At 34.9% G+C, this 15,455-nt stretch overlaps 2 protein-coding genes across 2 annotated transcripts in view; one reads left to right on the top strand and one right to left on the bottom strand.

Annotated features, from left to right (window-relative positions):
* LOC127847679 (uncharacterized) overlaps window positions 1–15,455 on the bottom strand; it is a 303,197-nt gene that overhangs the window by 140,624 nt on the left and 147,118 nt on the right. The gene's annotated exons all lie outside the window — the stretch shown is intronic.
* LOC127847684 (putative nuclease HARBI1) lies at window positions 4,980–7,714 on the top strand. The gene is made up of 3 exons (XM_052379754.1): window positions 4,980–5,651; window positions 6,545–6,652; window positions 7,364–7,714. The coding sequence occupies exons 1-3, from the start codon at window positions 5,446–5,448 to the stop codon at window positions 7,527–7,529; spliced, it is 480 nt and encodes a 159-aa protein (XP_052235714.1). The 5' UTR covers window positions 4,980–5,445; the 3' UTR covers window positions 7,530–7,714.

The following is a 15,455-nucleotide window of genomic DNA, read 5'->3' as shown; positions in this document are numbered from 1 at the left end:
TGTCATGAACGTATAACAATAGGCGGAGCATGTTCTATATGTTGACAATAGTATACCACAGTGTCCGACAAATCCATTGCCCGGAGCCCGGGGGCTACCGAAATTTTTTATTGGGCTACTGAAATTTTCCAGCTAACGCCCGCCGGGCTACTATAAATTTATAAGAGCGGTAGCCCGGTTTATTGACAGACATGCGTAGAATAAACACGCTGACCATGTGTTTGTACACTGTGTATTGCTTATAATCCGATAACAAAGTGCAATCAATTATCCGATCAGTCACCGATCACTTGCGGTAATGTCTTAAACAGTAACAGTGTATTTTAATCATCCAATCAGAATCACCATTTGTCGTCTGCTAATAATATAATGAGAGCCGGTTGGATAGTTGGCGCACATGATGCAACATCATTTCGCAGTTTGGAATTCTTTGTTAACCACAACAATGAGCAATAGCGACAACGTTTTTGATGTCGTTAAATATCCAAGGACGCCAAACATTAAATAAATCAAAGCAATAGCGGATTCTTCAAAACGGTAACGAAACCGAAAATTAATATTAATGACAACTTTGTGAATGCGGTTAACACATGCTAGTTAGTTTGCATTGTCAATTAATAATTGGATTAATCGACTGTTAATCAATAATCCCATATATGCCCGATATATATTTTTAAAACCAAATTATGGGTGGGTAATATCGACGATAAGAATCATAAACACAAACGTTTGAAATTTTCTAAAGTGTCAAATGAATTTCGGCATATGGTTCTATTTAAAGATATGATGAAATAAGCTCCCAATCAGGACCGTTGTATTGCAACATGCGTAAATAACCTGCCACGGTTTGCACGCGTTGTGTACAGCTATTTTAGGTTACAAAATTCTACGTTTAAGAAATGAATTTCTTTGTCCTGATAAAAAGCGCGCGAAAATTGGCGTGGGTGTATTTATTTGTAAATAAAAATTTCGTAGCGGGTACAACATTGAGATCATTTAATTTCCATTAAAAGTTTCGTTGTGAATTTCAACTAAAGTACCGGGGTATCTCGCGAATTCTTTGGCATTGACATTTTCTCTTAATAAAATATCATGTAAACACGCTGTATCGTTACCGTTACACTGTATCATTTCCTTCATTATTGAAACAATTATTGTATTGTATACTGACTGCACACAAGTGTCGTAACACAGGGATGCAATACGTAAATTCGGACAGTACTTAAAGTCGGACACAAGTAAATAAATGATTGAATACTCTTGATTTCTTGAAACTCGGTATTTGTTGTTAAAAAGGGCAATTGCATTGATTTACACCATACGAGTCAATCGTATTGATCATCTTAACGCTTATTTTACGTTTACGACTTAACGTGCTGTCCGAATTTAAGTACACATACATGTGCACATACATGTAATATCTACATGTAGTATATGATTTTCTTTGGTACATTTACATTTAAGTACTCGGTGCCTGTACTGTAACATTAATTTACGATATTGACTGTGTACATCGGACTACTTGCTGTTTTATGTATATGTATGTATACATATTATGTTTGTGTAAATGAAGAAATAAAATGAGGATGAAAACCTTCCTCTTATCATTTGTATAGGAAAATGTTATGGGCTACCAAATATTTTTATTGGTAGCCCAGTGGGCTACCTGAAAAAAAAGAAATTTGTCGGACACTGATACCATACCTTGGCTGTTGTCATGAACGAATAACAACAGGTGGAGCATGTTCTATATGTTGACAATAGAATATCATACCTTGGCTCTTGTCATGAACGAATAACAACAGGCGGAGCATGTTTTGTATATTGACAATAAAATACCACGTCTTGGCTGTTGTAATGAACATATAACAACAGACGGAGCACATTTTATATGTTGACAGTATAATATTATGTCTTGGCTGTTGCCATGAGCATATAACAACAGGCGAAGCATGTTCTATATGTTGATTATCGGCATGATCATGACAATCCGGACCGAAAACGAAATTGGGATTGAGTGATCGTTTCAAGCGGAAACACAGAACATTGTATTTGAAACGAGTCTTTGATAATTATTTTTGAAAATTAAGTTATATCCAATATGATCAGAAATGATATAACATCTGCAAACAACACTACATATATTTGCGTTTCATCAAATATAGATATGTTGACATAGACTATTTTAATTGTTCATACTTAGCATCAACCAATAAAATATAACGAAGGTGGGAGTGGTTAACCTTATTTTAACCTCTATGACATTCAAAACGTCTGAAAGACAACAATTTGCTCGCTCACATTGACTCATGCTACTATTCATGGTAAGTAACAATATGACAATTTTTCAATATTAAATAACTCGACTAGATGTTTTGACTAGAAGTGTCTCATTTAAACAAAGAAAGGGAAGTAATACATTCAATGTCCTCTATCGTAGACTAACATATCCCGCACATTGTAAAGTCCATAACGTAGGCATTATTCCACATTATATTCGCATCGTTTGCAAATGAAAGTGTCCGATACTGCACTATGTAGAGCTTCCCCTACACAGTGCGGCTTCTTGTGGAAGTAGCACTCGCACATCCCACAACGCATCTGAAATATATCATAATAATTATATGTACGGTACAATTATATGTACGGTACAATGGACAGCAATACATCAATTAATGATATTTATAAATTAAGACATTACCATAAAATTATTGAACGGTTTTATTTCAAACATATTAATAAATCAGGCACTTTATATGCAGTTTTCCTTTGCCAGTGATTTCGTCGTAAAATAAGACATTGATCTGCATGTAAAGTCATTGATACCCATTTTAGTTTTTTCGGACAGGTGAATTTGTTTAAGACGTAACTTGACCTAGAAATCGGCCTGTATGTATTTCAATGCGTACAACGGTAAACTATATTACAATTTTCTATTGTTATACTGGATTACCAAGTTTCCCCTTTAAATACATACAGCAATGGATTCGTAACTCAAATATCTGTTATATTATTGCGAACTGAAATTAGTAAGTGTTTGAATAATGGCTATGACTTTCAGACAGTGCTTTATATTGTGTACTAGTTGCTGGAATTTAGATGTATAGTATAAATTTAAATTTCACATATTTTCCTTCGAAAAACAGCTCCTACGAAAAACACCTAAGGTTTAAACTATTAGTATGATCCTTGTTATCTTGAAATCGGTATTGTGTCGTCAATTTGAAATAAGGTTTGACAAATTATAACGAAACTTAGATTACAGCGATGTATCATCATACCATCACTATGTACATGCCACAGTTGAAACCATCAGTCTGTTTTGAATGAACTGGAACTTCCAGCCTCCAGTTATTGTTGTCGTTCAAGGTTCGTCCGAGAAAGTTTCTGAAGAAAGAATGGAAACATGCAATGAAACGACCAATATGTTTCTACGTTTTAATAAAAAAATCCAATATGTTTAATTTTCACGTGAGAACAAAACCGGATTATTTTTTTTATAAAATGTAGTTTATTTTATCTGTTGATGCTGTTCACTTCAGTACATGATTCAACTTACTTCCAGTTTTGTAACATGTGTCTTTGTTGGAAGGCTGTTTTTTTCAATGGGTTATACAAGTACAGTACTTTCTTTTTCGGCTCAATAACCTGTAAAAATAAACTAGAGCTATCACTAAGTGTGATTCATACCCCCACCACAAGCCTTGATTGAAAAGTTGATATATAATAGTAATGTGATTTCCATTTGGAATAAATATACACTGTCTATTCTCGATAGAACTCACTAAGGTACAACTACACATTAAGTTTTATGGTTGTAGGTTGAAACACTTTCATAATATAGCCAATGTTAGCTGACACAGTGACCTTTACCTTGAGTTCTGAGAGTGTGCGGTGCTCAAAATTCATGGGGATTCTATTGTAAACATATAGAACACGCTCCGTCTGTTGTTATATGTTCATGACAACACAGGATATTCTAGTGTCAACCTATAGAACATACGCCGCCTGTTGTTATATGTTCATGACAACAGTCAAGGCATGATATTTTATTGTCAACCTATAGAACAGGCTCCGTCTGTTGTTATATGTTCATGACAACAGTCAATGCAGGATATGGGTGGTTGATGGCGTGATTTGGTTTCAATTGGACTTGTGCATACTCGGTTACACTCCGAAATTTTTAAGCGAACAAGTTAATTAACACCATTGTTTTTATTATGCACTGTACATTAGCTGTTATTATTGTTATCGGCAGACATACTCACTGCGGAGGTTAATTGGTTCAATGATCTTCAATCCCGATGGGTGAATCCTTGAGATTTTTCAGAAACATATAACGCCGTCACCCCCTCGAATACGGAGCAAATTAAATGTTAAATACACTTAAAACTACCTTAACGTCCCGAAGCGGGAAATACCAGATATAGTTATATATAGAGAATAATAGGTTAGTGTTGATTATAGATCAGGTTTATCATGCGAGGCTTAGAAAACAAAAAGCACGAGCCTTGGCGAGTGCTTTTTCGTTTTCGTGCCGAGCATGATAAACCTGATCTATAATCAACACTGACCTATTATTCTATTTATCCCACTTTTTATTCAGTAAACTTTTTATTTAAACAAAAATAAGTTTTCATGAGTGTTTGTCGTACTTTGATAATGATTGTAGTGTAACCAAGGTCAGTGTATTACTCCGCGTTCCAAAAATAACCGCTGATCAAATAATCATTTTTTTAATCAGAATATCGTTCTGTAACAAAGTGTCGAGCGTTATTAATTACAAATTAAATCATATTAAATCGCAAATCTTTAAGTTTTGTGATATCAATATGACATTAAGTTGTTATATACATATATATGTACAAGGAACTACATTTGTTTACAACGTAGCCTAACATCACACACAATTCACTTTCGATCTCAAACTATCGAGTCGATCACGAGGTGCACACTATTTGCTTGTTATTATATGTGGTTATTTCGTGACGAAATAACAAAGATTACTTGGATTTAAGCTAATTATATACATTAACATTTTGAATGTTGAAAGTGGCACCAAAGAATTGTGAGGCAAAGTTGTTCGAACTAGAGAAAGACATTTGCTGGTGAAGTGACTGGGTGGGGCAAACATCAAGATCAACTTGTTCGACGGTAGACAGTGGTTGTCTAGGCTGCATTTCGGCCATAGTTTCGGTGCGTGAAGGCGAACAAGAGGAATCTGTTGGATTGTTACATTTACTGGACTGAGCAAGAATGAACACTTTTGCTGCTGTTCAACAGATATGTTGGAATAATTGGTTATGGACTGGACATTTTTGTGCCCTGTTATGGCCATGGTTTCAGTGGGTGGAATGTTTGCATTTCGAAGTTTTTGGACCAGGAATTTACCTCATATAAATTCTATGAATTTGCTTGTTTCAGATTGTGTTTGATCATAATGACATGATAATGGACGTTGTCGCCAGATGGCCAGGAAGTACCCACGATAGCAGGATCCTTAGAGGAAGTGGGCTGTGGCAAGTTTTCGATAGAAACCTGCTTCCACAGAATGACCACTTCCTTCTGAGCGATAGTGGGTATCCCTGCAAATGCTGGCTGTTGACGCCTTATGTGAGACCAGCTAATAACGCTCAGGAAGCGTATAACAGGTCAGTTTAAAAAGATAAATGGAACAGATCATATTTTATTTTGACTTAAACATGCAGCTCATCGCCATAAGCATGTTTAAATAATGTTATTAACATACCAATTGTTAAGCCCCCCTTCGAAGAAGAGGGGGTATATTGCTTTGCACATGTCGGTCTGTCGGTCGGTCCGTCCACCAGGTGGTTTCCGGATGATAACTCAAGAACGCTTGGGCCTAGGATCATGAAACTTCATAGGTACATTGATCATGACTCGCAGATGACCCCTATTGATTTTGAGGTCACTAGGTCAAAGGTCATGGTGACCCAAAATAGTTAAATGGTTTCCCGATGATAACTCAAGAACGCTTAGGCCTAGGATCATGAAACTTGATATGTAGATTGATCATGACTCGCAGATGACCCCTATTGATTTTCAGGTCACTAGGTCTAAGGTAAAGGTCACGGTGACCCGAAATAGTGAAATGGTGTCCGGATGATAACTCAATAACGCTTATGGCTAGGATCATGAAACTTCATAGGTACATTGATCAAGACTGGCAGATGACCCCTATTGATTTTCAGGTCACTATGTTTAAGGTAAAGGTCACGGTGACCCGAAATATTGAAATGGTCCACGGATGATAACTCAAGAACGCTTATGGCTAGGATCATGAAACTTCATAGGTACATTGATCAAGACTGGCAGATGACCCCTATTGATTTTCAGGTCACTAGGTCAAAGGTCAAGGTCACAGTGACAAAAACATATTCACACAATGGCTGTCACTACAACGGAGAGCCCATATGGGGGGCATGCATGTTTTACAAACAGCCCTTGTTTTAAATCTGGTATTTATAATGGAATCATAAAGCGATAACATAAAAAATGTTATTTTGACTTTTTTTAAACACAGGGCACACAAGTTGACAAGGAGCAAGGTTGAACGGGGCATAGGACAGCTGAAACGCAGATGGGGAATTCTGCATGGAGAAGTTAGACTTGCTCCAGAAAAAACGTGCAAGTAAATATATTTTTTTCAGACAATAGACACCATTATGAAATTTTATAAAAGTGTCGGTAACTTGGATGTAATAAATGTAAAATCTCATCATTTAATCAAATATTGAGTTATGCATTGTTTTCAAAAAAGATATACATTTAAATTAATGTACATTTTAATTAATACAAATTAAAATGATTGTTTATTGCAAAAAATGCCTTTAAATAGGATTTTGTCTGTTAACATTATAAATAACAAAAAATATGTTTGTCAGAAACGCTATGTCCACTTGTACACCGCTTTGACTTAGTATTTTTGATCTTTGACCTTGAAGGATGACCTTGACCTTTCACCATTCAAAATGTGCAGCTCCATGAGATATACATGCATGCCAAATATGAAGTTGCTGTCTTCAATATAGGAAAAGTTATGGCAAAATGTTAAAGTTGGCACAAACAAAACCAACAGACCAACCAACAGACACGGCAAAAACAATATGTCCCCCACTATAGTGGTGGGGGGACATAAAAATACATTTATACTATGAAACCATTATATATTGCAAGAAAATCAACATTGTATTTGACAGGGTGAGCATTGCGTGAGCAGTTTTGCACAATTTCTGCAAGCTTTATGGGGTACGGGATTTATGTGTAAACAATATCAATAAAAATATCTTTTTACTGTGAAAGTGGTATATATTACAAAACAACAAACAATGTGTATTGACAGGGTGATCATTGCATGTGCAGTTTTGCACAACATCTGCAAGCTGCATGGTGTTCCAGATGTTGATGATCTGCCGGAAGATCCTGTGCGCAATGACGGGATTCATGTTGGTCCAGAAGATGGACTTCGCTTCCGTGATATTATATGCGAACAGTATTTTAGATTGTAAATTACGGGGGATATAGACAAAACAATTCTTAAAAATGTGTGTTCATTTACATCTAATAAAGACAAAACAAGTCTTAAAAATGTGTGTTCATTTACATCTGATAAAGACAAAACAAGTCTTAAAAATGTGTGTTCATTTACATCTGATAAAAACAAAACAAGTCTTAAAAATGTGTGTTCATTTACATCTGATAAACACAAAACAAGTCTTAAAAATGTGTGTTCATTTACATCTGATAAACACAAAACAAGTCTTAAAAATGTGTGTTCATTTACATCTGAAAAAGACAAAACAAGTATATAAAATGTGTGCTGAATGAGACATGGCTGATTAATATGGGATTGGTGGCTTGGGAACATAGCTGATATTATAGGTTTCAGGGCCAGGGAACATAGCTGATGTTATGTTTAAGGTCAACATAGTTATGCTTAAGGTCTGCCTCTTTTTCTCATGCCACCAATAATAAGGACCACAATGGAAATAAGGGCTTGCTCTTTTTTGTGTTATCCTCGGTTTGGTGAGCATGTCATAGTTTATTGTACATGATATAGTTTTTAATAATTGCTTATTATTTTATTCTATGTTATGTTGTGAACTGTGTATATGCTTCCTATGCCGAAATAAATCTATCTATCTATCTATAGGTTTTGGAGCCAGAAAACATAGCTGATAATATCAGTTTAGGGGTCGGAGGCCATCGCTGATGTTATTGGTTTGATAATATTACACAAACAGAAGAAGAAATAATCACCTTTCTTCACTGTCACATAGGTCAAACTGTTGAGGACTGAAAAATTAAAAAGACAAGAAAAACAAGTAATCAGACAATATCAGTTTAAAAGGGGGATATCAATGGCTTGTTCTGCATTTAATTTGCAGAATATAAATTTTATACTAAAACTTTTAATTAAATGCTGCTTAAAAATATGCCATTTACAAAAAATATTCTGTAATTGATTTATTTAAATAATAATAGAATTGTGTTCAATGGTGCAGTAAAATAGTATTAATCTTTTGTCTTGTGAGTTCTTACCCTAGATTAGTTATTACATTATTTGGGGGTTTATCTTTTTTTCTAAATGATTACATCTATTGAGTATTGTACTTCCCTTTTTTCTGTAAAAACTTGACCATTCATACATGAAACATAATATGTTCTGACACTGAATTCAAAAATAATCATCAGTATCTTCAGCATTTTTTCCTATTCCATATTGATCCATATATTGAGTATATAAAGTTAAGGAAGTAACATATTTTTAATTATACTTGTTTGTGAATCTTACAGCATAAGTGAGGCCAATGTTGAGTCATATGCTGCTCCTGCTGCCCCAACAACTGCCGCACTCTGCTTTCCAATAACATCAATTACTGCCTCTGTGAGGACAGACAATGTTCTGCCAATTGGACCTCGCCCTGTTTAATACATTTCAGCATATTTAGTTATACATTAGGCCTAAAAAAGGTCACTGTTTCTACTAACCCCTGCCGACTCAACTTTTTTTGCGATTTGTAGTAAAGTTTACATTAAAAATTCATTGTTATTATTAATTTTTTAAAAATGCATTGTTTTATCAAAATAAAGATTGTTCCATCTCATAATTATGTAGAAATAATGTTGTTTATACATTTGGAAGACTTTGGTCATTGAAATTACCCTTTTAAAGTGTAAAATAACATGTAAAGATGAAATTTATAAAAGTTATGGCGACCTACCTACCTATTTTTTTGGCGATGTTGATGGAAACAAACACCTATTTTATTCCTTAATGCATTCTTTTATATATATAAACAAGATATGTGTTTGCCAGAAACACTATGTCCCCTTTTGCGCTGCTTTGAAGCTATATATTTTACCTTTGACCTTGAAGGATGACCTTGACCTTTCACCACTCAAAATGTGCAGCTCCATGAGATACATATGCATGTCAAATATCAAGTTGCTATCTTCAATATTGCAAAAGTTATTGCAAATTTGCGCAAACCAACAAACAGACCAACCAACCAACAGACAGGGCAAAAACAATATGTCCCCCACTATAGTGGCTGGGGACATAAAAAACCTCTATCAGGTGAAACGAAATAATTTCATGTTATTAACAGGTCTTCGAGATTAAAATAATTACATCAGTCTATATGTGCATATGAACAATTAAAATAGCTTAAAACTATTTCTTACATGAGTAAATTGCAATTTATTCCTGTTACGTGTAAAAATGTCAATTTTCATAATTATCATTTTACATTCAAAAACAAAGTTCATTCCGACAAATGTTTGAAATGGTAAACAATTAGTTTAATATCTAAGGTACCTGTCAATGAAATTTCTCTTTGAAAATCCATGTATAGATTTCTGTGATCCCTTTGTAGATTTTCCCATTTTTTCTCCAAAATGGATTGCTCCCTTCTGAACTGGGCTCTGGCATTGAAATTTTCAGTAACTGCCACCCACAGTGCATTCTTTGTTGCTTTGCTGATTCCTGATATCATACATATATTCTTTTTTTACTTACAGGTACATAAAATGAATAATGCTCAAGTTAATGTAGTTTATGAAATATATTTATTAACAATGGTTTTATTCATATTAGCTACTCATTGTAACATTTAGCAACTCATGTTAAATAGATCAATATTCAATAATATGCACTTATTTTAATCAAACTTTTATTTATTTTTTTGTTCTTTTTATCGCATTGTTCATTTAAAGTTTTTGTCATAATGCAATGGCTATATTAGCATATTATGACCATTCTGCTCACAGACATTTCACAGTCAAACAAATTAACACATGTAAAAATGCCCGTAGCATATAAAAAAAACTGTTGGGCCAATAATAAATTTCACGTTGAATAATCATGAAATGGTTATTGTGTAAGATGACAAAAAAAATTACCTAATAATGTACTGTGTTGAAACACTGACTTTCCAACAAATCAAGAGCTTAAATAAGTGTTGTAGGAATATGTGTAAAAACATTATTATTGGACATAAAAATATTAAAAGGCATGTAGTGAATTCTTCAGTAGCTGGCCAGTCTGGCAAATAATTTTTCAAAGCTAATTTTGAAGACTGAGTGTTATGCAAATGATTCTCTGGTTGGTGTCTAAAGCTTGATACCAATATTTTGATACGTACGATTGCTGAATCTAGCCTTATCAACCTTGTGGAAAGACATGTCCATATCATGGAAGTCGGGATGCGTCTCTCCCATTATTTGCGTAAGAAGCAAGGAACCTTGCAGCGAAAAGTTGGGATTGCGTTTTCTTTTTTCTTCCATTTTTGACAAAACGCCGTCTGCTATAAACGGTTTACTAACGACTCGCCCCCTTAACGACTCGCCCCATAACGACTCGCCCCACTTTTTATAACGACTCGCCCCACTTTTATAACGACTCGCCCCACATGTATAACGACTCGCCCAACATAGATAACGACTCGCCCCATCATTACTTATATGGTAGGATTTTTATTTAATTTCGATTTTATTGTGTTTTAAGTCGGTAAAAACTGGTGGGGTATTGACCTTATCGCAACATCCGGGCACTTGCGTCAGTTAGAGTTACATGCCCCTTGACGACGGTGAAAACAAAAGCGCTGTCGCCATTTTATTTGCATTGAAATATTTAACACTGCTCGCAATTTTCTTAAGTTAAGGCACATCTTCGCGACCATTTTTTAGAATAAAAATACCCAGAAATATAAATTCTTTCATAATAAATTTAATTTAATGAACGAACACAAATAAGGATGAAAACAAACAACCAATAAATTTTAAATATATGCAACATATAGTAGCTGATTTGAACCTCTATATTTGTTACCAACCTTGTTACGTATTAAATAAATTCTCATAATAAATGTTATTGTTTTTATTTAATTCATACCAATTTCGACACTTTTTGTTTCCGCATGTTAGGTATTTGAATGCCCCTTTCTTCATCACAAACCGATTATCTCGTTATGACAAAGAAAACACGGTGTCATAAAGCCAGCTGGGGACCTATACTTGGGGATCTGCATAAACCACATGTGGTAATTAAACACAATTTATGATACCTCTATGTCATCTCTTGTCATACTGAGCAGTCATTTAAGCCAACTTTTTAATGCCGAAATAATTGAATATACAGTTGCTTTATAAAACACGTTGATACCTTAAATAAACATTTAATTAAATTAAATGCAATATTTTTCATTTGATTGTTTGCATCAGTCTTAAAATCGTGTAAGCTTTTGTATTCTGGTGTTTAATTGCCCCTTTGTTTTGCATAATCCGATTATCTCGTTTTGATCAAATATTGTCCAAACTTAACTGACAAAAAGGTGTCATAAACCACACTGGGTGGTCCAGACAGTGTCATTTAACACGATAGATGCCAGCATGTCTCCTCTTTCTGGTAGTATTAAGCAGTCATTTGGATGAATAATTAACGCCGATGTACTTAACAGTTGCTTAAATTAGATATGTGACATATGGTCAAATATAAAGTCATGTCCAATTAAGATTATCAGAAATTATCACCGTAAAGAGACTAGCCCGATTAATTTATTAAAGTATTTAATAATTTTAAAATTTACGTAAAAAAACAAATAACGTATTTAGCGTGTATCAGTTAATTAAAAAGACGTCATTCCGTATAAAGATTTAATGTTACGGCAGTAAACGATCGACATCATAAAAAAAAAATTACGTTTGACAGCAACGGGGGTAAATAATGCTTGAAAAACAAATATTTATACAGATAACGTGTGTTAATTTTAATATTTGTCACTCGTACTCATTACAATGAACACAACTAAGGCTTTCAGTAAGTCATGTACCAGATGTCCCTACGTATTTTAGAGCTTCACATTGGCTTGATAAATTGACATAGTAGAAATATAATTATAATGTTCGAAGATGAATGAACCCTGAAAAGAACGAAAATACTCGTTACATCAACATCTACAAGGATACTCCCATTATTACAGAATAAACGAATTTACCTGGGGTCTCAGTGAGAAAGTTAATCATGAATGTCGCCGTACTCGATCATCGGCCACTTGGTCGGGTCATTTTTCCAACATCCAGCTTGCAATTTGTACGGACATTCATTAAGTCCAATTAGTTTTATTTTCTGATCATATCGGGCTTTCGAAGTGCAATCTAACCCTTCATATTAGTCAAAAGACATTTTAAACACCAATAACAGGACATTTAATTACCTATCGACTTCCTAATAGGAATGCAATGGACGAAATATCAGCAGAGGTGCTCAATCAGCGTAGTAAATCGACCGTATCTAGGGCATTGTTTTCACCGTCGCTAAGGGACTGCCCCTTCTGTGACGTCATCGAGATAAGGTCAATTGAAAAAATATCTTAAGATTTGCCAATTAGAAGTTTGATGAAATTTGTTAAAATGCTTTACTTTAACTTTCACCTTTTTCAGGAACTTTCAACAAAAACTGGAATACTGTATCGCATCCTGCATGATATGTTCAAGATTTCTACACCTGGAATTTTATCAACTCTTGCAATTTATATTATGCGTTACCACAGTAACATAACTATGTTTTTGCGTATATAATATATAACGACTTGCCCCATCATTTTTATTGTTACATTTTTAGCATCTATGTTAAATGTAAACAGTACAGATGAATAGAAAGAGAAATATATAAGAAAAACTTTTTGTGTGTTGATGGTTTATTAGATACGTATGAACTTATATGCAACAACAACAACTTATAAAAATAGAAAGTTACGCAGTGTGTATAATAAAATAAATACATTGAATTAATAAGAAAAGTTTACAAAAAGACAGTAATACACCAGTAGTCAATATAATTATATCTTAATATTATCAACATTGAATTGTTGGTGCGTATGGACCGACCGAATACGCACCAACTATCAATAGGCCACAGTGGGTTTGTCATCCACGTCCGTTCTAGGTAGTCAAAGTATCTGTCCGTCGCGCCAGTGTCCGATTTCGTCCGGTGTTGTTATATATATATATATATATATATTATATAATATTATATATAGGTAAACAATGCTGCGCTGCAAATACAGAGTACAAAGTTTATTCAATCTCTGATATACATAGACTATAATATAAGCATAGCTAGATAACAAGAGAAAAACAGTTTTATACACTTTTATATATATCAGTAAACAATGCTGCGCTGCAAATACAGAGTGCAAAGTTGACACACGAAAATACTACAACGCAAAAAAAGAATTTATCTTCGATTGTACGTTTTAGAAGTACTTACCAGTGTTACCACATTTTATGTGATGCCACCGTTCTTCATTTTGACGAAAATGTCATAAAAGCGGAAAGTGTCGTCCCTGATTAGCCTGTGCGGACTGCACAGGCTCATCTGTGACGAGACTTTACGAACATGCATTAAGCCCAGTTTTCTAAGAACGCGACTAATCTCATTCATTCTCGAATCAAGTTAATATTATGCTAATAATAACATGTTCTTTTTTCCGAACCATACTACGCAATCGCTTAATTTTGTGATTTTGAATCACAAGTCTCATAACGTACATTACTTATATTTGAATGCCTACTAGATTATTCCCGGTCATAAACATAACTTGTATCAGCAACGCCAGGTTGCACAAATCTGCTCATTGCTATATGTTGACTATAAACGAACTCTGTCGGAACCGTCGATCATTTGAGTCTTGTTTTGTGAAATTGGGCTTAATGCATGTGCGTAAAGTGTCGTCCCAGATTAGCCTGTGCAGTCCACACAGGCTAATCAGGGACGACACTTTCCGCTTTTTTGACATTTTTCGTTTAAATGAAGTCTCTTCTTAGCAAAAATCCAAATTAGGCGGAAAGTGTCGTCCCTGATTAGCATGACTGCGGACTTCACAGGCTTATCTGGGACGACACTTTACGCCCAAGCATTATGCCCAGTTTTCTCAGATCGCGGCTCATTTAGTATTGCAGCCAATGCGTTCTTGCTAACGTGTCACGTGGTGTTTTGGCTCGATTGTATGTTTTCAATCACCAATAACTGTCTTAATATTGATATAATGTAATAAACGTATAGTTTATAGTAAAGAAGAATATATTTGATCTCTCCATTTATATGTGAGTCGAAGCTAAATTTCACGCATAATAAAAATGTGTACCGTGTACATAGGAAGGTGGCGTCTTGGCTTAACACTATCTCACACGAGTAGTAACGAATGAACAAATCTTCATATTTCGTCCGTTATATACATGTAAGCACTCATAACTCGCCCAAAATTAACTTCAACTAATGGATCATCTTAGGAACGGGACGGCTCCGGTATCTTTCATAAGCTCGCATTACCAAACTAAAATGTCCTCTGGGGTGATGGCTATATGGGAAATCCTTCTGCATTCGATATCAAAAGTGATTCACACACAACAATAAAAAAGACTGTCCGGTTAGCGCAATGGTTGGTTCATGCGCTTTTCACCCTGCAATCCACTTTCCCGCAACCATGGCATGTCAGTTGGTTGGTGGTCACCATACCGAACTGGTGAGGTTGACTCCGGGTACTCCGGCTTCCTCCACAACACAAATCCACACCAAATTCAAATCTTTCAGAAACAACGAACTAACCGGAAATAGCAGCTATTTTTTTTCGCAACTTTCTTGAGTCTAGTAAGTTAATTAGATAGGAGTTCTTGGTCAATCTCCGAATCCGTACATAATGCAACATCATCCGCAGAAGGACATAATAAACTTCGAAAAACACACACCAAAAAGAATATCCCCATGCTTGACTGCCATCGTCTTATCACCAGCCCTACGTTCATCCAAAACCGATTTTTTTTTTAATTATAGCATGCACAGCTGATGATGACGATTGTCTACAGTGACCGCACGTGCAAGAGTTCAGCCGCGATAACAACGTAAACTTGTTATCAGTTAATATTAAGCAAAA

The sequence above is a fragment of the Dreissena polymorpha genome, chromosome 10, assembly GCF_020536995.1.
Source record: "Dreissena polymorpha isolate Duluth1 chromosome 10, UMN_Dpol_1.0, whole genome shotgun sequence".
Classification (NCBI taxonomy): domain Eukaryota; kingdom Metazoa; phylum Mollusca; class Bivalvia; order Myida; family Dreissenidae; genus Dreissena; species Dreissena polymorpha.
This window is presented reverse-complemented; position numbering and strand designations above follow the sequence as displayed.